Source organism: Mya arenaria, chromosome 10 (assembly GCF_026914265.1).
Source record: "Mya arenaria isolate MELC-2E11 chromosome 10, ASM2691426v1".
Lineage (NCBI taxonomy): Eukaryota > Metazoa > Mollusca > Bivalvia > Myida > Myidae > Mya > Mya arenaria.
In genome coordinates, this window is record NC_069131.1 from 8,439,795 (window position 1) to 8,460,732 (window position 20,938).

The 20,938-nt window shown below is 33.5% G+C and overlaps 1 protein-coding gene across 2 annotated transcripts; it reads left to right on the plus strand.

Moving 5' to 3' along the window:
* Positions 1-403: 403 nt before the first annotated feature.
* LOC128205344 (uncharacterized) lies at positions 404-4,960 on the plus strand. 2 transcript variants are annotated; one of them, XM_052906909.1, is made up of 6 exons: positions 404-543; positions 1,920-2,005; positions 2,346-2,414; positions 2,819-2,930; positions 3,164-3,282; positions 3,751-4,960. In XM_052906909.1, exons 4-6 carry the CDS (start codon positions 2,849-2,851, stop codon positions 4,123-4,125), a joined length of 576 nt encoding a protein of 191 aa, XP_052762869.1. In that variant the 5' UTR covers positions 404-543; positions 1,920-2,005; positions 2,346-2,414; positions 2,819-2,848; the 3' UTR covers positions 4,126-4,960. The 2 variants fall into 2 exon arrangements, with proteins under 2 accessions (XP_052762869.1, XP_052762870.1); XM_052906910.1 differs by lacking the exon at positions 404-543 and having other exon boundaries at positions 1,452-2,005.
* The last annotated feature ends 15,978 nt before the right edge of the window (positions 4,961-20,938 follow it).

Consider the following 20,938-nt stretch of genomic DNA (forward strand, 5'->3'; position numbering starts at 1 on the left):
CCAAGGGCAAGATGCCGATTTGCCAATAAAAACTTGTAAACTTGTTGGTCAAATGAAAATGTGCAAACTTTTGCAACAACTGTTATGTTAGTATGAATTAAATTGATTTAAGCTTTCTGAAATGCATAAATTTATCAACTTTTCTAGTTTTTCATATATGTGACGTCGTCAGCGAAAATGAGTCCTGTTGAGGTAATCACGTTACCGAGATAAAGCGAGATTAAAAAACACAACACGTTTTCTGAGCAATTATCGTTTTGTCAATTAACTAATTTGGCATTAGTTTGCAAAGTATTTACATAATCGAAGTGTATAAACAATATAAAGGCACATCACTCTGTTATCAGTTGATTATTGTCGATAATATTCATGCTGCCTGACCTTAAATCATGATTAATCGCCCTTGATCTGAAGGTGTCGCTCTCCGCCATTTTGATGGAAACATGTCGAAACCCGTACTGAAGATATGACGGTTTTGCCGGTTTATCCACACGGCATTAGAATGCTTTTCGGATTAATTACACGGAAACAATTATTTGGAAGGTAATGTATGCAGTTATCTATGTTGTCATCCTTTATTTAAATTGTCATTTGATGTTTATTTTAAATAACCTTTTGACAGTTTGACCCGGAAGTATTTTTCCGTAACAAAATACGGTTTACTAATAGCAACAGATATTATGGCGGAAAATTTGAAAAACACTTGAACATTTTATGAAAATGTCCCAGTTGAGTGAAGCAAGCACCACCCCTTACGAATTAAGCCAAGACCATTTATTTCGCGAAGAGTTATTAGAAGTTGATAGACTTTATTTTCATGTTTTGTGTCCAGAGAGTTCTGGTGCAAGTGATTTAGTCAATCTGATTCAGAAAATGATTCTAGCCATGAAAGTAATGCTGTCAATGATGAATCAGATGATGATATATGTAATGCAGAGACTGTTCAGTGTGAAAGTTTTGACCATGATTTAGAACCTTCTGCAAAGTATTTAAGACAGAGAAAGAAAACTGATGATTTCTTTGCTCAGACCTGCAAGTGTGAAAAACTTTAGGCAAACCATGCAGTCAAGTTGTCGATGGTAATGATATAACTGACTTACGTATGTATGCAGCCGGTATGCAGACAGATGAACTTGATCTTGTTATTAAATCAGCCATGTTGTGCCACAGAAAAAATGGCCAACAAACTGACAGTTGTAAACATAAACGGCAGGAGAGGGTTAGGCCCAGTCAGTAGTTTTATATTAAGGGAGTTGAAGTTTGCCGTGAGGTATTCTGTTTCGCATACAACATCGGAAAGGAGAAACTAAAAAGAATTGGTCGCTCTCTTGACAATGATGGATTGATTGCTAGGACTCATGGTAATACCAAAAGACTACCTCATAATGCAATCACATTTGAGGAGAGAACACATAAGAAAATTCCTTATCTGCTATGCATCTGACAATGCAATGCCCGTTCCCGGAAGACTTCCAAACCACCGCAATAGTAAAGTGTTGTTGTTGCCATCTGATAAATCACAAGCAGACATTCATGTTGAATATGAAAAAAATAGAGGGTGCTAGAAGCTATGGCATGAGTTGTGCCCACATATAGTCTTAGCTAAACCAAAAACAGACTTGTGTTTTAGATGCCAAACCTTTTCTTTTAATATGTCACAAAGTGGTGCCCTTTCTGAAGATGATAAAATGACACTTTTTGATGAATATGAAAGTCATGTTGAAAGTGCTAGACATCAGAGGGAGCAATATAGAATGCAGTGTGATTACTCTAAAGTTACATGTAGTGAAAACATGAAGTTGAAGGTGTGCTTTGGTTAATAAATTTCTATGCGCTATAGTTTTAGCTGTCTTATGTCATGCTTCAATATTTTCTAGTCTAAAAATTAAAATATATGTTAAATTCTATTTATATTTTAGGTTCAGAGTCATGTTCCTTAGATGCAACCGTCCACTACAGCTGGGACTTTGCATAGCAGGTTCATATTCCACACCATAGCCAACAGGTTAGTTGATTTTTTTCTATCAAGTACAAGCAAATAATCAAATGTTGTTTTTTTTTACTGAATTTATCAACTTATTGCAAGAGATTATTTTTTTAAAGGATTTATTGTGCAGTAATTTGCATGTGTATCATACTTGTGAGTGCCTAAGGTTTACTGCAGTAAATGTATGCTTCTACTTAAATGGTTACATACCTGGTAGTGTATTCATTGAATGTAAAGTGTTTATGTTAGAATTCTTTTTACATGATTTAGAAATTGAATCTTTCAATATTTAGAATAAAATGCTGGTTCTAATTACCAGATACTGTTGTCAAATTTAATGCAAGCTTTTATCTACTAGGTTGGACCCCTGTATTTCAAAACTGCCGGAGGAGATGTGAGGTATTTGGAGTTTGCTGTGAAGGATCTGGTAAGCTTATTCATTTTGACTGAGACTCACTACTCATATATAAATCTGAATTCACTTTTTTACAGTTTTAAATTGCAATCTGTTCTGTGTCATTATAAGATGTCCTGATGTCAAATGTTAATAATTGAGAATTGAAGGGGCACTTCTTAGCAATAAATGTTTTACTTCATTAAAACAAACTGATTAAGAATGTAACAGTTCCATTGGTCAATAGCCATCATGCACATCTCACAATCTGGAATTGGATGTGTATCTGAACATTTATTTGGTATATGTTAGTTATGAGAAATGTTTTAAATGTTTTGTTGTATTAATGTTAAATACTGGTGCTGTTAAATTTTTGCTTCTGTTGCTGATGATGGTGATGACTAAGAATAGTGATAAGAAGGATAAATATTTTTCAGAGAAACAGGTGTTTTGCCTGGGTGAGGCACATGCTCAGTTCCACTTTGACAATTGCCAAGGACAACAAAAATAATGCCGTTCTTGGTTATGCTGTGTGGAGAACATTGACAGGTGAGAGTTGTTGTGTTTTAGTGGAAAAAAAATATGTTTCATGATGTAAACTAAATTATGTTATTGCTTTTTAAATATCTCACAAGGTTTTCAGTAACTCTTTAGATGAGTGAAACAGATGTGTAGCTTTAAAAGATTTTGATTTGTTGTACTTATAAAATAAACAACATATATATTTCAGAGTTTAATTTGAAATAAAGAGATCTTATTAACAATTAACTATTCTATTCCAGGAGGGCATAAGACAATCCAATACTCACTGATGCTAGCCGGCCACACCAAATTTTCATGCGACTGGCATTTTGGAGTTTGGAAAAACAGAATGAGATACATGGATGCAGAGACAGTTGAGGTATTCAGGGAGTTAGATTTTTACCACACAAATAGTTTAAAACAATTATAGACATAAATTACTTACACATGTTTCAAGATTGATTAATTTCCTTCTTTTTAATACAGTTATAAACTAATAAGAAGTGGCATGAAGAAAATGGGATTTTTTATAGTTAAGATTGAAAATAATCATATATGACTAATGTTATATTAAATTGATTATTATATAAAATAAGTTCATTTATTATCATGTATATTTAGATATAATAGGTAATTAATAAATTCACTGATGTTATATACTTCATGTAGGCATTACATAGTGCAAGGGTACTGCTCAGTATAATCACAATAGTGAAATAAGACGATAACTGCATATAGAAATTGAAGCAGATATTGAGTTCTTGCACTAAGGTGACAATATAATATGTCATATTGGATCGTTTCTGTCTGAAATTCATTCATCATGTAATGCTTTTCTTCAATACAGGAGGTGGCTTCCACAGAAGCCATGTCATCCCGTAATGGCCACAACATTCCACATATTGTTGATGGCAACAGCAAACAAGTGTCGTTCTATGACTGGAGCACCTTCTTCAAAGGCATTTTCAAACCATTGAAGAACATTTCGAAATACCATTCATTTGAGGTGTCTTCTAACGAGCCTGGGGTTTTAAGAGTAAGGAAGTTTGTTGATGCCCCTGGGGAGAAAATTAACATACTGAAAAACTGCCAAGTGGATATTGGTGTTCTGCCAGAGCAGATCTTTGGTGAGGGAATAAGTGCAGAAAGGCAATGGTACTTGCATGATGTAAAAAGAGACTTTTGCGGATCAGATAATGCAAAAAACACAACATGCCATTAGTTGCAAAAGAAGGCTATTCAAAGGCCAAAAAACAAAAGTTGAAATAGGCAACTTTATTGAGAACACTTTCTGTGTGTGTTTCAGCAAAAGTTATAGTTTGTTTCTTGCTATAAATATATTGGCATGTGTAAGTGGAAGTTTTATGTTTTCATTTACATTCAAAGAATATATTTCTTTGTGTTACATTGATAAAATATTCATGATCTTAGGAATGTATGGTTTCCTTGGCAACCAAAAGTAACACACTTGATTGATCATTAAATACTTATGTATAAACATGTATTTCAATTATGGGAATATCATTGAACAGTCGGCCATCTATAAGTAAAGTATGATGGCATTCATATTTTCCATACACGACTCCAGTATAATGTGAAAGTGTACATTTATAAGTCTATATGTTAATAGTTATACATTAATATAGTTTCAATAATCCTTGCATGCATATGTTTGTTGTCAATTTTGTCAAATAAGGCATGTGTCAATGCTTTCCTTGTAAATACATTTCATTCTGTGTCATCTTACAACTCCAAAAGAATGAAATGAGCAAAAAAAAAGAATTATTCTAGGTATAAGTCAGTTGCTATGGCAACCAAGTATAACATTCTTATTGATTTTAAAAATAATTGATTTCACCAGACAAGTTACATCTTTTAAATAATTGCTTGTTTTAAAATAATATGTTTTTTGTTTTGATTAATACAAGGATAAGCTGCACTACTTTTGAACAATTAACCTTGTTTTAGAAAAGTTGCAGATTTTCTTTACAGGGTCTATGTAAAATTGCTGTTAACATTCTATTTTACTACATAGCTGGCTGAAATTTTAATGCTGTACTAAATATTTCCTGCAAACATAATCTATCAAATTCAAATGTGATTTTGTCTATTTGAGCTGCTTTTGCGTTTATTTGGATAAATTTCTCGTGAAAAAATTGTAGTCATGGCAACCGTTTCTATGAAATGTACATGTAGTGTTACATTTTCCATAAATGATGTTATTGATGTTATGATAATGTTTCCACAGAAATAAAAAATGCTGGATTCAATTTTAATGGAATACAGACTCTTAAAATCAAGGACGTTGTATTTACTTATGTTTCCATTTCCTTCATTTTTTTCGCCATTTTATAACAAATAGTGGTATCGCGAAATTTGTCCTCAATCAGTCAATTTTAAAGATATCAGCTTAAAACTTCAGGACTTTATTTCTGAAACATAGCACATTCAGAAAATGTAAAAACCTGAAAATGTCATTTTTCCTCATTAGGACCCATTTTCGCAGACTTGGTCACATATACATTTATAACATTTGCTGTTTTCTTGAAATATGGAATTCAGGGCTGCATCTTCCGACTTCCGATTGCTTGATTTATGGCAGCTTTTTGGCACATCAAAATCTGCAAATAACATCACAGCAATGTTTAACACATACTTAAAATACACACCCCTACTTTGAAAGTATGCAAAATGCCTGTAAACAATCATTTGAGGCATACACAACTCTATAGCTATGTAGTAATACATTTGATGAATAGTGCAGAATAAAATGTTTTGAAGATCCAAGTTTATGAAATAAATTATCATTTTGATATTTTGCGATGAGGTTTAACAACAAAAATTAAATTATTAAGTTAAATTATTAGTTTGGTGCATCCAAACCACACATGCTTAGAATCTCCTCTAACTTAAAGATGATGTTCCTTTACCTCAAGGTATGAAATTCCGGACAGGACTATTCTTTGACCAGCACAGCTTCTTGTTCTTAAAAGGTTCTCTTGAACACAGGCAACCAGACTGGCTATAGAAAAATAAACAAATCATTTGCATATTTTACAGGAATTTGAGTGAATTTAGGTGTATGGAGGGAAAAAGCAATACACTTGATGTTACCGGAAACCTATCCCCCATTTTCCTTAAGAAACCCTTTGTAATTCAATGGAATACACTGAATGTATGAATGAAAGGTATTTTCTCTTCAAAAAAGACTATTAAAGTGGGTGTTTTGCTGTGATTGTGGAAGTTGATGTGTTTGTTTTTCTATAAGCTGAAAATCAAATATATACTACATTAATCATTATTCTACATTATGTCTAAAGTTTGGTTTGTTCAACTTATAATAGAATTTGCATTTAAAAAAATGCTCGCATAAAACTTTAAAACAGCATTCTTTTAGATAAAACGGATTCACAATACTGACCAATGACAGAGATCAAATAAAAATGATATCATGTCAAAGCCGCCCCCGCAAACGGCATTGAACACAATCATTTATGAATAGAACCAGCATGATAAATTTACTTAAAGATCCAAACTCACATATAAAACTACAGTTTTGATAAAATTTCAAAATGTGAATGTGATATAATGCAATATTACCACATGATGTTGTACACCAATTAAAATTGGGTTGGCTGGTCCGTCATCATTAACCCCGGCCCGTTCAAAACATAAACAAAGTTATATTTAGGAATTGGATAATAAATATCCTCAATAATAACTACCACAAAATACAATCATTAGAATCCTGATATACAATACGTGAGTCGCTTGCACGAGTTAGTATGTCGGTTTAACAAGAAACGTAAGTCGTTTATTATTATTTGTTTTATTGATAACTTTCCTCAAAGTAATGCATACTTCGATAAGATTAACCTTTTGCGTTTTATCTTTATTAAGGATTGTTGGGATGAGAGTGAGGTTTGTGCACATTAACTGGTTTAAACCCCCAGTAAATTTACATTTTACTGACCGTTCCAAGGCGGTACCTAACAATTCTTTATTAAAAATACCTATATTTTTATATATATTGTATGTATGCACTGTGCTGTTTGTGGAGTTTTGTGCTGTTTTTCTATGTTTCCTATTTGTGATTTTATGTTCTATGTCTTTGGCGTTTACCCAGTGCCATTAAACCGGGTCTATGTTTAAACTTTTTGCTACTGGGCTTGTTTCTGTAGCTTTTTGCATAAATAATAACAAGAAACGTAAGTCGTTTTCAAAGCCATAAAAATATAAGACATACTTGGCGTCAACAAATGGCATGAAACAAATCATAAATGAATAAAACAAACATGATGAATATACTTAAAGAACACAAAATTTCACACATTACTATAGTTTTGATTCATTTCCAAAATGTGAATGTTAAATACTTAAATATTACCACATGATGTTGTACACCAACAATAATTAACACAACATACAGTCATTACAATACAAACTACATTTTCAGACAATGAAAATCCAGGAATGCAATCATGTAGTACTAGGCGTAATTATTAAGAATTTTTAAGGGTGTTTATAAAGTCCGCCTACTACCACTCAACCGATACACTATCCCAGTGTTACAGTCTGCATTGACAATGTGTCAGCCAATGAGGTAGAATTCCAAGACTGTTATGTCATATGTAAAACAGAGCAAAACGTGATGGTTTTATTTAACCTGAAACTGCCTGTAGAATAATGAATTAATTGGTCATGTGTTGTTAACTTTTGTAGGAAACTTGTTCTTGCAAACAGATATTTAATATTTAGTTTTCTAGACTAGTGGCTATTACAATAACGTTAATTCAATAAAATATGTGTATAATTTTCAGATCTAATCGATCAATTCGTGCCAGGAAATGTTACTTAAACGTCTCATAAGTATTGGGCAATTATTAATTTATCGTGCGGCTTTAGAAGCTTATAACCAACCAACTTAATGGGCAAAAGAAGAAACGGGAACTGGTTCTTGGATCGTTGAAGTGGCTGGTGGTGTGCTTATTGTCTGTAGTGATTTATAAACGTACCAAAATATGATGTCAATGCAATACGGAATCGATAAATATTATATTTTAGCAACACTGAGTTTTTTTTCGAGCTTATAAAAGCTTGTACTCATTAACTTCCTGTTTAAAGCCTATACTCAACATTTTTAAACTAAAAATTCAAATGATAAGGTAAGACTGTTACGAATTAAACAACGTATATGATAAAAAATAAAAGAAAACACAAGGCGAATAAGATATAATAAAATCGTCGATTTTTTACATTGGGTCTGAAATCAATAACTCTATCGTCTACACTACTGGCGGTATTTTCCTCGGGAAAATTACAAGTATTGGTTTATGTACTGATTTGGTAAATCATTTGATAAGCCAGTGGGGTACAATGAAGATAGCGTCATTTTAAACTTATAGAAGACATTGTCTTGCGGAAGGAGTCGTTAGCAGGGCCCAGCGACATACCGGAAGGGGGAGCTGGCCACGTGGCCATGGAGAGCAAGGTAGGCCCTCGGCGCACAAAGAAGATGTCTTAAAGGCATTTTGCCTTTTCCGAGAATACTTTGATGCACACAGACACGCTTTACAACTAACTTTGTAGTAATAAAAGAACGTAGGCCAAACTGGCCATTCCAAGTGTTGAGAACATTTGAACACGTGTAACATTCAATTCAGGAAAAGAAGGAAATTTCTTCTCTTTGCCAAACTGTTATTGATGGCGAGAACTTGGACACGGCCAAAGCAAAAGGTAATGAATCATTAAAGAAAATAAATCATAGAAACAGACTTGTGCGTCTAGCAGATTCTTCTACCGGGGGCTCGGTCATCGCCAGGGACTACGAAACTCCAAACATGGGCTCAGGCTCAGACAGCGATTAAAAGAAAATTCTCAAGGCCGTGTCCTAGGGAATCAAAAACTAAAATCTGATTATTCAAACACCCCCAACGGCCACCGTTACGTCAGAGACTTTGACCAAGGGCTACTTTTCCAGTCCCACGTTCTCCAATCGAGTGACATCCATGGTCATGGGTGGGGAAAGACAGCAGCTTTTTCGCCCCTACCACACTAACCAAGCCAGTTCCAACGCCAACGCAAACGCCATCCGCTTCGGTTGCGGACGCAAATGACACTTCCAGTGTGTTTGCGAGTTGGTCGGCGGTTCGTCAGTCAAATGAAAGAGCTGCATCGCAGGGCCTAAACAATGTGAAATATGTTCATGACTTTAGTGACTGTTGGGGCGAAAATGACATTGATATGCATCGTTTAGACACTTACAGTCCAGTTTCAGGCATACGTGTAAATGTGAATTTAAAAGCACATGTTTCGTTTTGGCGCAACTCCATATGTTATAGACACTATAGAAAATGGGTATAAAAGTCCCTTTTTGAAAAGTCCTGATGAATCATTTCCAAACAATAACAAAATCGGCACTGTCTAATATGGATTTTGTTGAGGAAACTGTTTGTGATATGCTCAAAATTCCACACGTGGTGAGTCCTTTAAAAGTGTCAATTAATTGTGTATAAAATATATACTTTAGATCTTAGAATTGTAAAGAAATGTATTTGAAAAAGTGACATTTGAAGATTGGAAAAACAGTAATAGAATATTTTGACAACGAAAAATGTTTTTTGTTTTAAGTTTGATTTGCCTAAAAGATACTGACAATTTCCGAGAGCATCATATGTGTTTAGGCTTAAGTTTAAAGGAAAAATACTATTGTTATTCAGTCGTACCTTTTGAATTGAGCTGTGCCCCTTTTTGTTTTGTTTAAACATTACGTGAAATTGTCAAATATTGGAGATACAATTAAGGTTGCATTGTTTCTCGACGATGGATGGGCTACTAACAAGAATTTTGAAAGTACAATGAAGGATTCCCTATTTGTCAGAAAACGTTTATCTGATGCAGGTCTTGTGGTAAATGAAGAAAAGTCAGTTTGGACAGAGTACAAAGACTTGAATGGATAGGTTTAGTCTCGGACAGTGCACATTTTCCTATTTGGATTCCTGAAAGGAGAATTGCATATTTAAAAACGGCTTTGTTCAGTTTAACAGGTCACTTGCAAAATGTACAGGGTAAATGGTTTCCATGGTGCCCATTATTGGTTATATCGCTAGACTCATAAGTATATTTCTGTATTTAGAAATTATCTCAACCATTTCTTGGGATCAAAGAATTGCTTTATCGTCTGAAAATTGGTGTGTTTCAAAATTTGAGTTCTGGATGGATCGTATAGACAACATAAATATTTTTTAGTAAAGATACATCAATTGATGTGTTGAAAGTCTTTTGCGATGCTAGTGGTTTTGCATTGGGTGCGTACATTGCAAATTGTCCAGGTTTCATTTCTCATGATTATGTGGTATGACGAAGATTGTCAAAAAAGTTCAAATTGAAGGTAGCTTAAGGCGGTTTTTTTTTCTTGCATTTAGATCTCATGGCGATGTGCATGCTCATGAGTCTGTTAAATAGTTTTCCGACTCACAGTCGTGTGTGCAAGTAGTTAAGGAAGCAGTCCCAAGTTAGAGTTGCACGAATTAGCTTTAGGTATTTCCGGCATATGTTTCACAAATAATACCGACCTCGAGATTTAGTGGGTGCCGAGAAATTAAAATAGTATCGCTGATGGCATTAGTAAGCACAGAAATACAGCTCGCCGTTTAAAAAATTCCGTATCATGATACTGTCGTTTTCTAATTCCGTATCATGCGAGTATCATGTGTAATCTCGGAACTACTTTCACGTAAAAATAGCATGACCAAAAACAAATGGTAAAACCTGTCGACTTTTAAATACATTAAACTATCTAACTAGCATGTAATTATACAGGAACATGGTTCTCAAGTTCTTCAAAGAACCATCAGGATAAGCACGAAGCAGAGATTAAAATTTACACTTCTAATTTAGACTGCTACTTCAGTGAACTAGTTGTTTGCTATTTCGAAGTTTATAAATTGATGCATTATCCATTTTTATTATCATAAATATAAGAAACTCGCCAATACAAAGAAGAAGGCTTCTTTTGTGCTGTGACATATAATAATTGTTCTCGTACATGCAATTTGTTAATTTTGCTAAAACACAAACTTTTTTGTTCTTAACTTGCTCAATAAAGTGATTTCTGTAATTTCTGGTTTCGTTTCGCTGTAGTAGCCTTCCTTGGCTTCATTACACAAAACTACATAACGCATTCGAATTCATACGCGCAATTGACAGATGGCGGTAAATCAAATTGAAACAGAAAAAAGGGAACAATTAAATAGGCAAGTATATAATAAATGGAATAATTACGATAAAACGCTTTTCTGGTGACCTGTATCACGTCTGCGGTCTCGACAGATACGTGTTTACACACCAAACTCGACGTGATACAGGTCACAAGAAAAGCGTCCTATCATAATATCCTTTATATATCATTAATTGTGCATCGTAATAAGTACTTTACATTATCATTTAGAATATTTAAATCACGTTTTACCCTAATGTTTAGAATTTAATTCTATTTTCGTCATGTATTCAATCATATACTGAAAATGATTGTTCCAACATGTATACATATACGAAAGTCAAATTATCTTCTTGTACTACTTTGATAATTGCAATAGAACTTTTTTTCTGTTCATCCTTGATATGTCAATAATATTAGTTGCTCACCGCATAGTTTAGTTGAAATATTAATACATTTATATGTAAAGCTAACACAAATAAAATGTAAAGTTTACGTGTAATAAAATATGTTCTGTTCTGTTCTGGTAGAATATTTTTCGGAGTTCTTTTTTGTACAAGAGTTTACTCACTACAGTTTTTTTAAAACGTTTGGATACGAAAGTATCAGTGGTTTTCTTTTATTTTAAGAAATGGCAACTCCCGTAATAGTACAATTCAAATTATGCTTAAATATAGTATTTATCAGATAGGATCCTTTCTGACGAATAAAACATGGTTTTCTTTTATAAGCGTATCGAGCCTGTACTCGCTTAAATTCATTGACAACGTGCAGTTGACTGTAACATAGACCCTGCCTTACAATACCGTACTTTATGTTACATTCTAACTTCCTACTTCACATTGTTTAAAGTTTAAAAGACTTTCGAGTTACCTTAAACAAGGAACATATTTGGACTTCATGTTTCATCAATATTATGCTTTAACAAGATGAATCGATTCGCGGTGTTTTTTTTTATTTTTACATTATACCTGACATTGGATATATTCAAGTCTACTGGTAAGAGTTTAGGTTACTTTTACATAAAAATGCGATATTAATTGGCTATGAAGTGAATTAGAATAATGTATTCTCTGAAGTAGCCAATCCTCGTTCAATAAAATTGTCACTAATTGACTCAAAAAATAACAGTAATTCGTTTGCCTCCAAATTCTCAACCATTTTACTACATGTGTGTATTCATTTATACTCAGTAAACCATTCTATTTTATGAAAATTTAAAGAATAGTTATGAAGTCGAAAAATGCATATGTATTTAAGATATTTTTCCATATTGTGAATTGATTGTGGAAGACGAATCCATTCGTTTACTTGTTTGTCAATTGTTTCCAAGTCTAGGGATAAAATATGTACCAAGCCTGAATTATAAATATCCAATTTTTCGAGCATTTTACAATATGTTGTCATGTCAGAATTAATAAATTTGAAAACACAGATTTTTATTTTTATATTATGCATTTAACTCGCGAAATTCTTATGTATCTGACAAAATTTACATTACATTAGAATTGCATTAGATATGTACTAGAAGAACTATATCAAAGTAACAATATTATACTATTTCCTTATGTCTTTTTATTCTATGCTGTCGTACATAATTATGAGATTGTCGGACCTGCTTTACCTTTTATACCTTGGATACCCGTTTCAATGATATATACTCTATATAAATGATTTAGCGGGTGGCCATATACATTTGTTAAATAATAATCATATAGTTGTTTACATAATTGAATTACAATGCATACCGACATTTAGCAAATGAATAGACCAAACAGACCAAACACATATAGATACCAAACAAACAGCAGACAATAAACAAAATAAACACACACTGAACAAAACAAACACACTGAACAAAACAGACACTGAACAAACCACGCACTCACTGGACATTCCCAATAATAACTGAATAAACAAACATACACTGAAAGACAGACACTAAACAAATCAAACATACAATACATAAAAAATAGAGACTGAACAATCCAAACATACACTGAATCAACGAAACATATACTAAACATACAAACAAACAATGAAATAACCAGTCAAACACTTAACAAACAAAGCTGGTACTGAGTAAACTCTACAGAAACTTATCGAATCATAATAAAACATTTCAAAACACGAGCGCACAGCGAACAAACCAAACAAACACGGAACCAACAAAACAGACACTAAACAAAAAACAGATAGTGTATTAACAAATCAAACACTACACACAAAACTGGTACTAAACGAATACTACAATAACTGAACAAACCATGCATACATTGAACATAACAAACAGACACAGAACAAAACAAACACACACTGCACCAAACAAATAGTTGCTGATTAAACTGATAAACCAGAAAGACACTTAATAAAAAATAGAAAGTGTTATAACCAATCGGACATTGCACAAACAAACTTGTACTGTACGACCACTAGAGTAACAACTGAACAACCCATACATACATTTAACAAAACAGACAGACACTGACAAAACCGCACAGACACTGAACAAACCAAATAGACGGTGATCAAAACAAGCTTATAATAAACAAACTGAATAGACAGTTAACGAGCCAAACAGACACACACTGAACAGACGAAGATAGATGCTGAACAAACAAACAGCATAAAGACACTAAACAAAATGAACAGAGGTTGATAAAATATACATAAAAATAAACAAAAGAACAGAAGCTGAAATACCCGAACCAACACTGAACACATCAAATATACATTGATTAGACCACACATATACTTAACAATTCATGCTGACATTAAACAAACGAACAGTCTCTGCAAATTTGAATAAACCAAATATACACTAAAACAAATCAAGCACACACTGAACAAACCAAACGGACCTGGAATAGTCCACATAAAAAACAGACAATAAACAAAGCATACAGACGCCAAACATCAAAATGACAATGAACCATACATACAGTTAATGTACAAGCTGACACCGAACAAGCCAAAAAAGACACTGAACAAATCAAACATATACGGAACAAATTAAACATGCACTTAACACACCAATTGTACACTGAACCATATAGTAACTCAACAAACATACACTGAACAAACCAATACTTACTTAACATACAAAGCTTATACTGAATAAACCACACTAACGAATGAAAAGTGCAGCTGGGTGGGCTCAATCTCTCTCCAATAATAGTATTCAAGCAAACTACAAATGTGAAATGAATTTCAGGTTAGCTAAGCTGACTTTTGAGTAAATAGCAAATTCATTCTTTGTATACTTTAGTAACAGCTTTGTAAACCTAGACATCAAAAACACTTTTATCTAATCTTAGCCTAGGTACATTTCACATGGACATAAAGAGTTGCCATTTTACTCGCATATCAAACCGATAAAGATGAATTGTCTGGATATAATGAACATGAATACGTATTAATCCGTTTGGTTAAATACAGCTTAACCCAAACACGACAAACGCAATCTATTATAATGTAAATAGAGATAAGATTATATAAAAATAGTGTTCCGTTACTCAGGCACTGCTGCATCTGCTTCATCCTATCCGATATATTTTTTCTTTCATGTAAATGTGTGTCTTAAGTATTTCGTACAGTTTGTTTAAACAAAACACGTTACTTTTTTATATATTTGATTAGACCAAAAATAATTTAATCCAACCTCTATTAGATTAATTTCGATAAAGCTGCCTTAAAAACAAATTCCCGTTCATTTGTTTGTGTAGATGTAATTATGTTTTATGAATATGTAATACTTGGATGAATCCTAATCCAAAGCTACGACCATCGATGGTAATTAATATTATTGAGCTGACACCATATTTCCATTTTAGTAACAATGACCTAGACGAACATCAAAAGCAATTCCGAGTTACGACTTCACATATGCTACATACACACTATGTTTTATCATCACTATCCATAGATCCACACAGTTGTAATTCTTTTGGTAACAATGATTTTGCCCTTAACCCCAGAAATCCAAAATCAATCCAAATCTATGCCTTAACATAAGCTACATACAAACAACTAAGTTTCATTACCATTCAACACTGCTTACTAAAGTGAAAGAGCGATAACAATTGCTCTATTTAGTCAGAATGACCTTGATATTGACCACACTAACACCACAAGCACAAAAACAATATATTAGACATTAAGAAAACCATACAGACATTGAACAAAACAAAAATATGCTAAGCAAACCAAATAAAACGCTGAAGTATTAAACAAACCAGACACTGAATAAACTGTAAAATGCGTTGACCAAACGAAACAGACACTGAATAAACCAGACAGATACAAAACAAATACAATAGAAACTGAGGAACACAATACACTGAACAAACCAAATAGACACTGTACCAATTGACACCACGCCGATTACGATAATGCCACGCCTACAGTGTCTCGTGACCCCTAAGTAAGGGCCCTCCGACATGAACACAGAAGCAGACGACTGACAGAATTTATACATGTAAATCAGATAAAAATGCATGGAACATGGTAAAACATAGCAATAAAAGCAAGTATAACAGTAAATAAGTTAATTATTATTATTGATTGAATTCAAAGTTTGATTCAGGTAGATATAATTTAATGTCTAAACTTTAAATGAATTACAATAGTTATTTATAAATAACATCTGAGATTTGTAACAATAGAAAGGCAGTCTCTATTGTAGAACTCAAGTTTAGGGAAACAAAACATGTACTATATTAATTTGCTTTACGAAAGTCAACAATAAACGTCGATTGGTCTAGATCAAATGGATGTTGCTGTTTACTTCCTTTCTCCATTAAAAATTACATTTTATACAAATTTAGTGAACTATCATTATTGATATAACTACCATAATAAATGCGATACAATACTGTTCTAACAAGCATATACATGTAGGAGTCAAAAGTGATCATAGGCATTATAAATGCACACGTTAATATATTAATTTGCGTCTTTTTACGAAGACAATATTGTTTTATCTATACAGTACGTTTATTCTTTTTGTGACCTTTAGCTATATCATATTAGATTTTTTGAGTAAATTAAATAACAAAATGCAACTGAAATCAATTGCCATTTTTGAAACTACTTACTAAAGTTTAAGAGCGAGAACAATTTTTCTTTTTGAATGACACTGAGCAGACCAAACCAAAAGATGCTGAACAAACCAAACAGGGACTTACAAAACCCACACACACTGACATAACAAAACATACACCGAATACCACAAACATACATTACACAAAACCAATAAACACCGAGCAGTTCAAATTAGCATTACGCCAATTAAACAGACACCGAACAAATAACACACTGAACGAACCAAAGATGAAACGAACGAACCCAAGATGCGCTCAACAAATCAAATAAACATTGAACAAACGAAGCATTCACTGTATAAATGCAGGTTACACTTAATAAACTAATAGTTACTGAACATTCCCAACAGAAACTAAACAAATAAACAGACCTTTAACAAACTTTACAAGAACTAAAAAAACAGATGCCAAGCAAACCATATAGACACAAATAAACGAGACAGATACTGAACAAACCACACAGTCACTGAACAAACCATGCAGACAATAAAAAAACCACATATATACTGAAAATAGACACTAACCAAACACGTTATACACTGAAGAAACCAAATACACACTGAACAAATCAAATATACACTGAACAAATCAAACAGACACTGAACAAACCAATTAAACACTTAACTCTGAATAAACGGAACAGACACTGACACACATACAAGAAAGACACTAAAGAAACAGACACTAAAATACCATTTTGCTTTAGAACCACATTGTAACGGCGCAGACAGATACAAAAAAACAACGAAGAGACGAATTTAAATCATTAAAGAACTTGCAACAACAACAACATGAGGGTATACAAGGCGATGGGAGGGTAAAAACGCAAGTTAACATACAAACGAAGAAATAAAACCGATAAAGATCCTTGTTTATTCAACGGTAATTCTAGAAATATATATCTTAGATTTTCTGTATGCATGTATGTGACTAATTAAAGAAATGGATATGTAAATCTGTAAGATAATTTTTCAAACAAATTGCATTTAATATTTGGTTCTGGTAAATGTTTCACAAAAATGTCACAATAATGTCAGAACATATTTCAATAGTAAGACGAATTAGAAACAAAATGGCTATAAACTATTTCGGTTTATCAATTATCTGTATCTTATCGGAAATGCTATGAGGATTATTTTTGCTATTAAGTTGACTTGCATGCAATTTATGCAATATTTATTTTGACACGATGAATATATTGTATAACCAAAATGCTGCCACGCAATTAATTTTATACTGACATTTGTCACTCAGTAATGGCGTTTTCAATTCCTCATAAAGAGGATAGATAATTCATATCGCTGATTGTAATTTCTTTTGCTCGAAGGAACCAACACCGCGACTGTTACTAACAACTTCAACCTAAGCCGTTTAGTCTTACTGTGAGGTGCACATATATACAAACTGTGATAAATAGACGATGTACAAATTATCACCAAACACACACACACACATACACGCACGCACGCACGCACGCAAGCACGCACTCGCTCACGCGCGCGCACGCACGCACACGCGCGCAGCCGAAAATATGCGCGTAGCTGTCTACAATAAAGAGCCAATGACACTTCCAAGCTAGAGCAAAAGAACTGATATCATCGTAAAACGTAAGTATGACTCGTTGTTTTATCTAATATCACAATCATAAGGGGTTTTTTAGAAAAGAGCTGGAGGAACTGTTTCACAGACGTGAAACAGCCCAATAGTATTGTGTCTACTTGTATCACACTCGTTATTTGACAGTTGGTGCTATTGAAGGATGCACCATTCGAAAGCTCTTATGCTTTCTTCTTATATCACAGTTCTGTCTTGTAAGAAAGATGTTACAGAAATGATTTCTACTATTTGGTCGCTACCATAAACTTAGTTGTTAATTTTGTTTGCGTTAATTATCTGCTCGGCAATATAACTTACCAACTGGCGGTATGTTTCGCATTATTAAAACGGTAAATTTCCTTAACCGTAGTTGTCAATTTTCTCAGTGCAGTTGTGATACACTTATTCAACCATGCATTGCAAGTTGTAAGGGAGATAATGATACATGTAAAATATCATCTGCAAATGAGGAATTAACTCCCATGGTTAAAAGGACCGAGCAGCATAAGTTGCTATGGTCCAGTTAATACACGGATATATACAGTTTAAAACACATCTCCTTGTTTGACGAATTTAAAGATTGCGATTGCTTATAAGAAATCAATGATGCATAGTCAACTACAGGTCTAATGCAGCAGTGGCTCAACTTGATTTTTTCTGAAAGCCATGTTGTTGGTTTTAATTAACTACTGCTATGAAGGGTTATAAAGACCCTTTCCATTATTTAAGTATACTGTATATGTCCGTGTATTAACTGGACCATAGCAACTTAATCGACAATGTAATCGACGGCTGCTGCAATGGAAAAATAATATTTGTTCTTAACCAGTATTCTACACCCACCAGTCTTAAAGACTAATAAGTGATAAGATATACATTAAACTGTACATTGTGCCAGGAAACGTTAATACAACGTCTCATAATTCTAGATAAAAAATGATTTCATCATGGGATTTAGACGCTCGTAACCAGCAAACTGAAGAAACTAACTCTGGTTCTGTGATCGGTGGAGCGGTTGGTGGTGTGCTTGGCATGTGTGCTGTTGTAGCGCTAGTGGTGGTTGTTCTGGTATTGAAGAAAAAAGGGATTCTTTGGTAAATGTTCCCTCATGAAATCATAACGTTAAAGCGATAAAGAATTACACTATGTTATGTTTTCTCGTAATACTGAACTTCAAAGCTTTGTTTTTATCATTTTTATTTTTCGATTGTTATTATAAAGTTCTTTGTTCTAATGTTTTTAAAAATATGTTAATGTACGACGGTTAAGAATCAATATTTGGTAATGATATAAAGATAAGGGTATGCAAAAGTCAAATAGAAAGAAGGCAAATCGTTTAACTCGTTACCTCTGGTTCTGGAGTCAATAACTGTATCGACTGCACTACCTGGGACTCATACGAAGTGGATATTCGATTATAAACACATGCCTTAATGGCGGCGGAATTTGTCAAGTTGCATTGTGTTGTATAGGCAAATTGAATATTCAGTACTTTGTAACAAACTTATAATGTCGCATACGGTTTGCGTAAAAGCTGTTTGGTATTTAGAACTGTTAAACGGTCAAGTTAATCCTTTTCTGTATTACATCGTTGTCAGATATTAAATAAGAGCGAATACGCCGGAATGCCCATCCAATTGATAGTTCAACGTCTTCCTGCTGATTTTCCATACAGGAAGGAGAGCAAGAAGACGTATGAGGATAAATCACCAGGAAGAAGCCAAGATGAACCCTACACAACATTGGCGGTTGCGAGCACGAGTATACACATTTTGTTCCTTGTAGTTTTGTTATACTGTCAGTGTATAGATAATACATCATTGTAAGAATTTCAGTGACAATATGTTATTCCTTATTATTTGAACTTTTATCAAAAGCAATGCTAAATGTGACTACAGCTGAGTTTCATGGTACATTTCAAAGCATTGCCTTCGAATGCCACAGGTATCAGGATATCATTTTATATACCCTTTTCAGATACATAGATGATTTGAAGGTGCTCATTTTGGCGCCTGAATTTTTCAAGTTAAAATGGTATAGAGAGTATTCAAAAATGTTTTGGACAACAAAATAATGATCATTAGCAAATATAATAATTCCTATATAAAACAATCTTAAATCAAATTAAGCGGTAGTACAAACTTATAAAAAAAATATTAAACCAATTCAAACTATTTTTGTTGGGCCAAAATGTATGAGATCGAGAACATTGTTAATACTTGCATCCTTCCACACTAAATGTTTTAGATGCTTAGTTAAAAATCAGCATCATTTCCGTTATAGCCGAGTACGAAATACCCGATTCGGATCCAAGGTCCGAGCTGACCATCGAAGGTGAAGACAACAGGGTGTATTACAATGATGAGAGGGCCTACTACAGAAATATCGGGGGAAATGTTCATAAAACATGAACATGTACACAAACAGATAGAGCACATGTGTTTATAGCATGTTTCCACCGGTGTATATGTTTACAACCGCTTACTTATTGTATCAGCGCTATGTTTGGTTTAGATTTAACTGCATTACGAGGGTGTCCATGTACACTGCACTAATTATAAAAATGTTTCGAGTCATTAAAATAATTTTGTAAGTCTACACGAACGACTCGTTCCAACATTTGTATTATATACCTCATGGTATGTGTTTTAAAGTCGTTCATGCAAAAATAGTCTCATAGTCTCATGCTTCTGTAATGGGCAGAGTTATGGGGACTGAAGTATATGCAAAGTTTTGAAGCTGTGCATGTTTATGCTTGAACAAGATATCTGATGGTTCCTCCTAGTGGTTGTAATGATGCAGTTTTAGCTGACTTAGTGAGATAACCTATCAATATCATGTCTGCTACTTTTATAAATACGAAGAATGATAGATATGTTAAAAACGTTAAGATATATTTTTACTATGATAACATTGGTTTTTGATGTAGGTGGTCAAACATACAATAATTTGTATACCAATGGGTTTGAATATATATGGGAACGACAAAATGTTGGTATTCAAAAACTGTTTGCATATCAATATGTTCAACGGAACAAACCAAATAGCACTGCACCAAACGAATGGTGGCTGATCAACACTAAACACTAAATTCACCCAATAGACAGTTATTGAACAAA

What these genes read in the sequence shown, in the direction of transcription:
- LOC128205344 (XM_052906909.1), top strand. Translation starts at nt 2,849, where the DNA reads ATGCTCAGTTCCACTTTGACAATTGCCAAGGACAACAAAAATAATGCC. An exon ending in TGTGTGGAGAACATTGACAG is followed by an intron (nt 2,931 to 3,163) that starts GTGAGAGTTGTT and finishes ATTCTATTCCAG; the next exon opens with GAGGGCATAAGACAATCCAA. An exon ending in TGGATGCAGAGACAGTTGAG is followed by an intron (nt 3,283 to 3,750) that starts GTATTCAGGGAG and finishes TCTTCAATACAG; the next exon opens with GAGGTGGCTTCCACAGAAGC.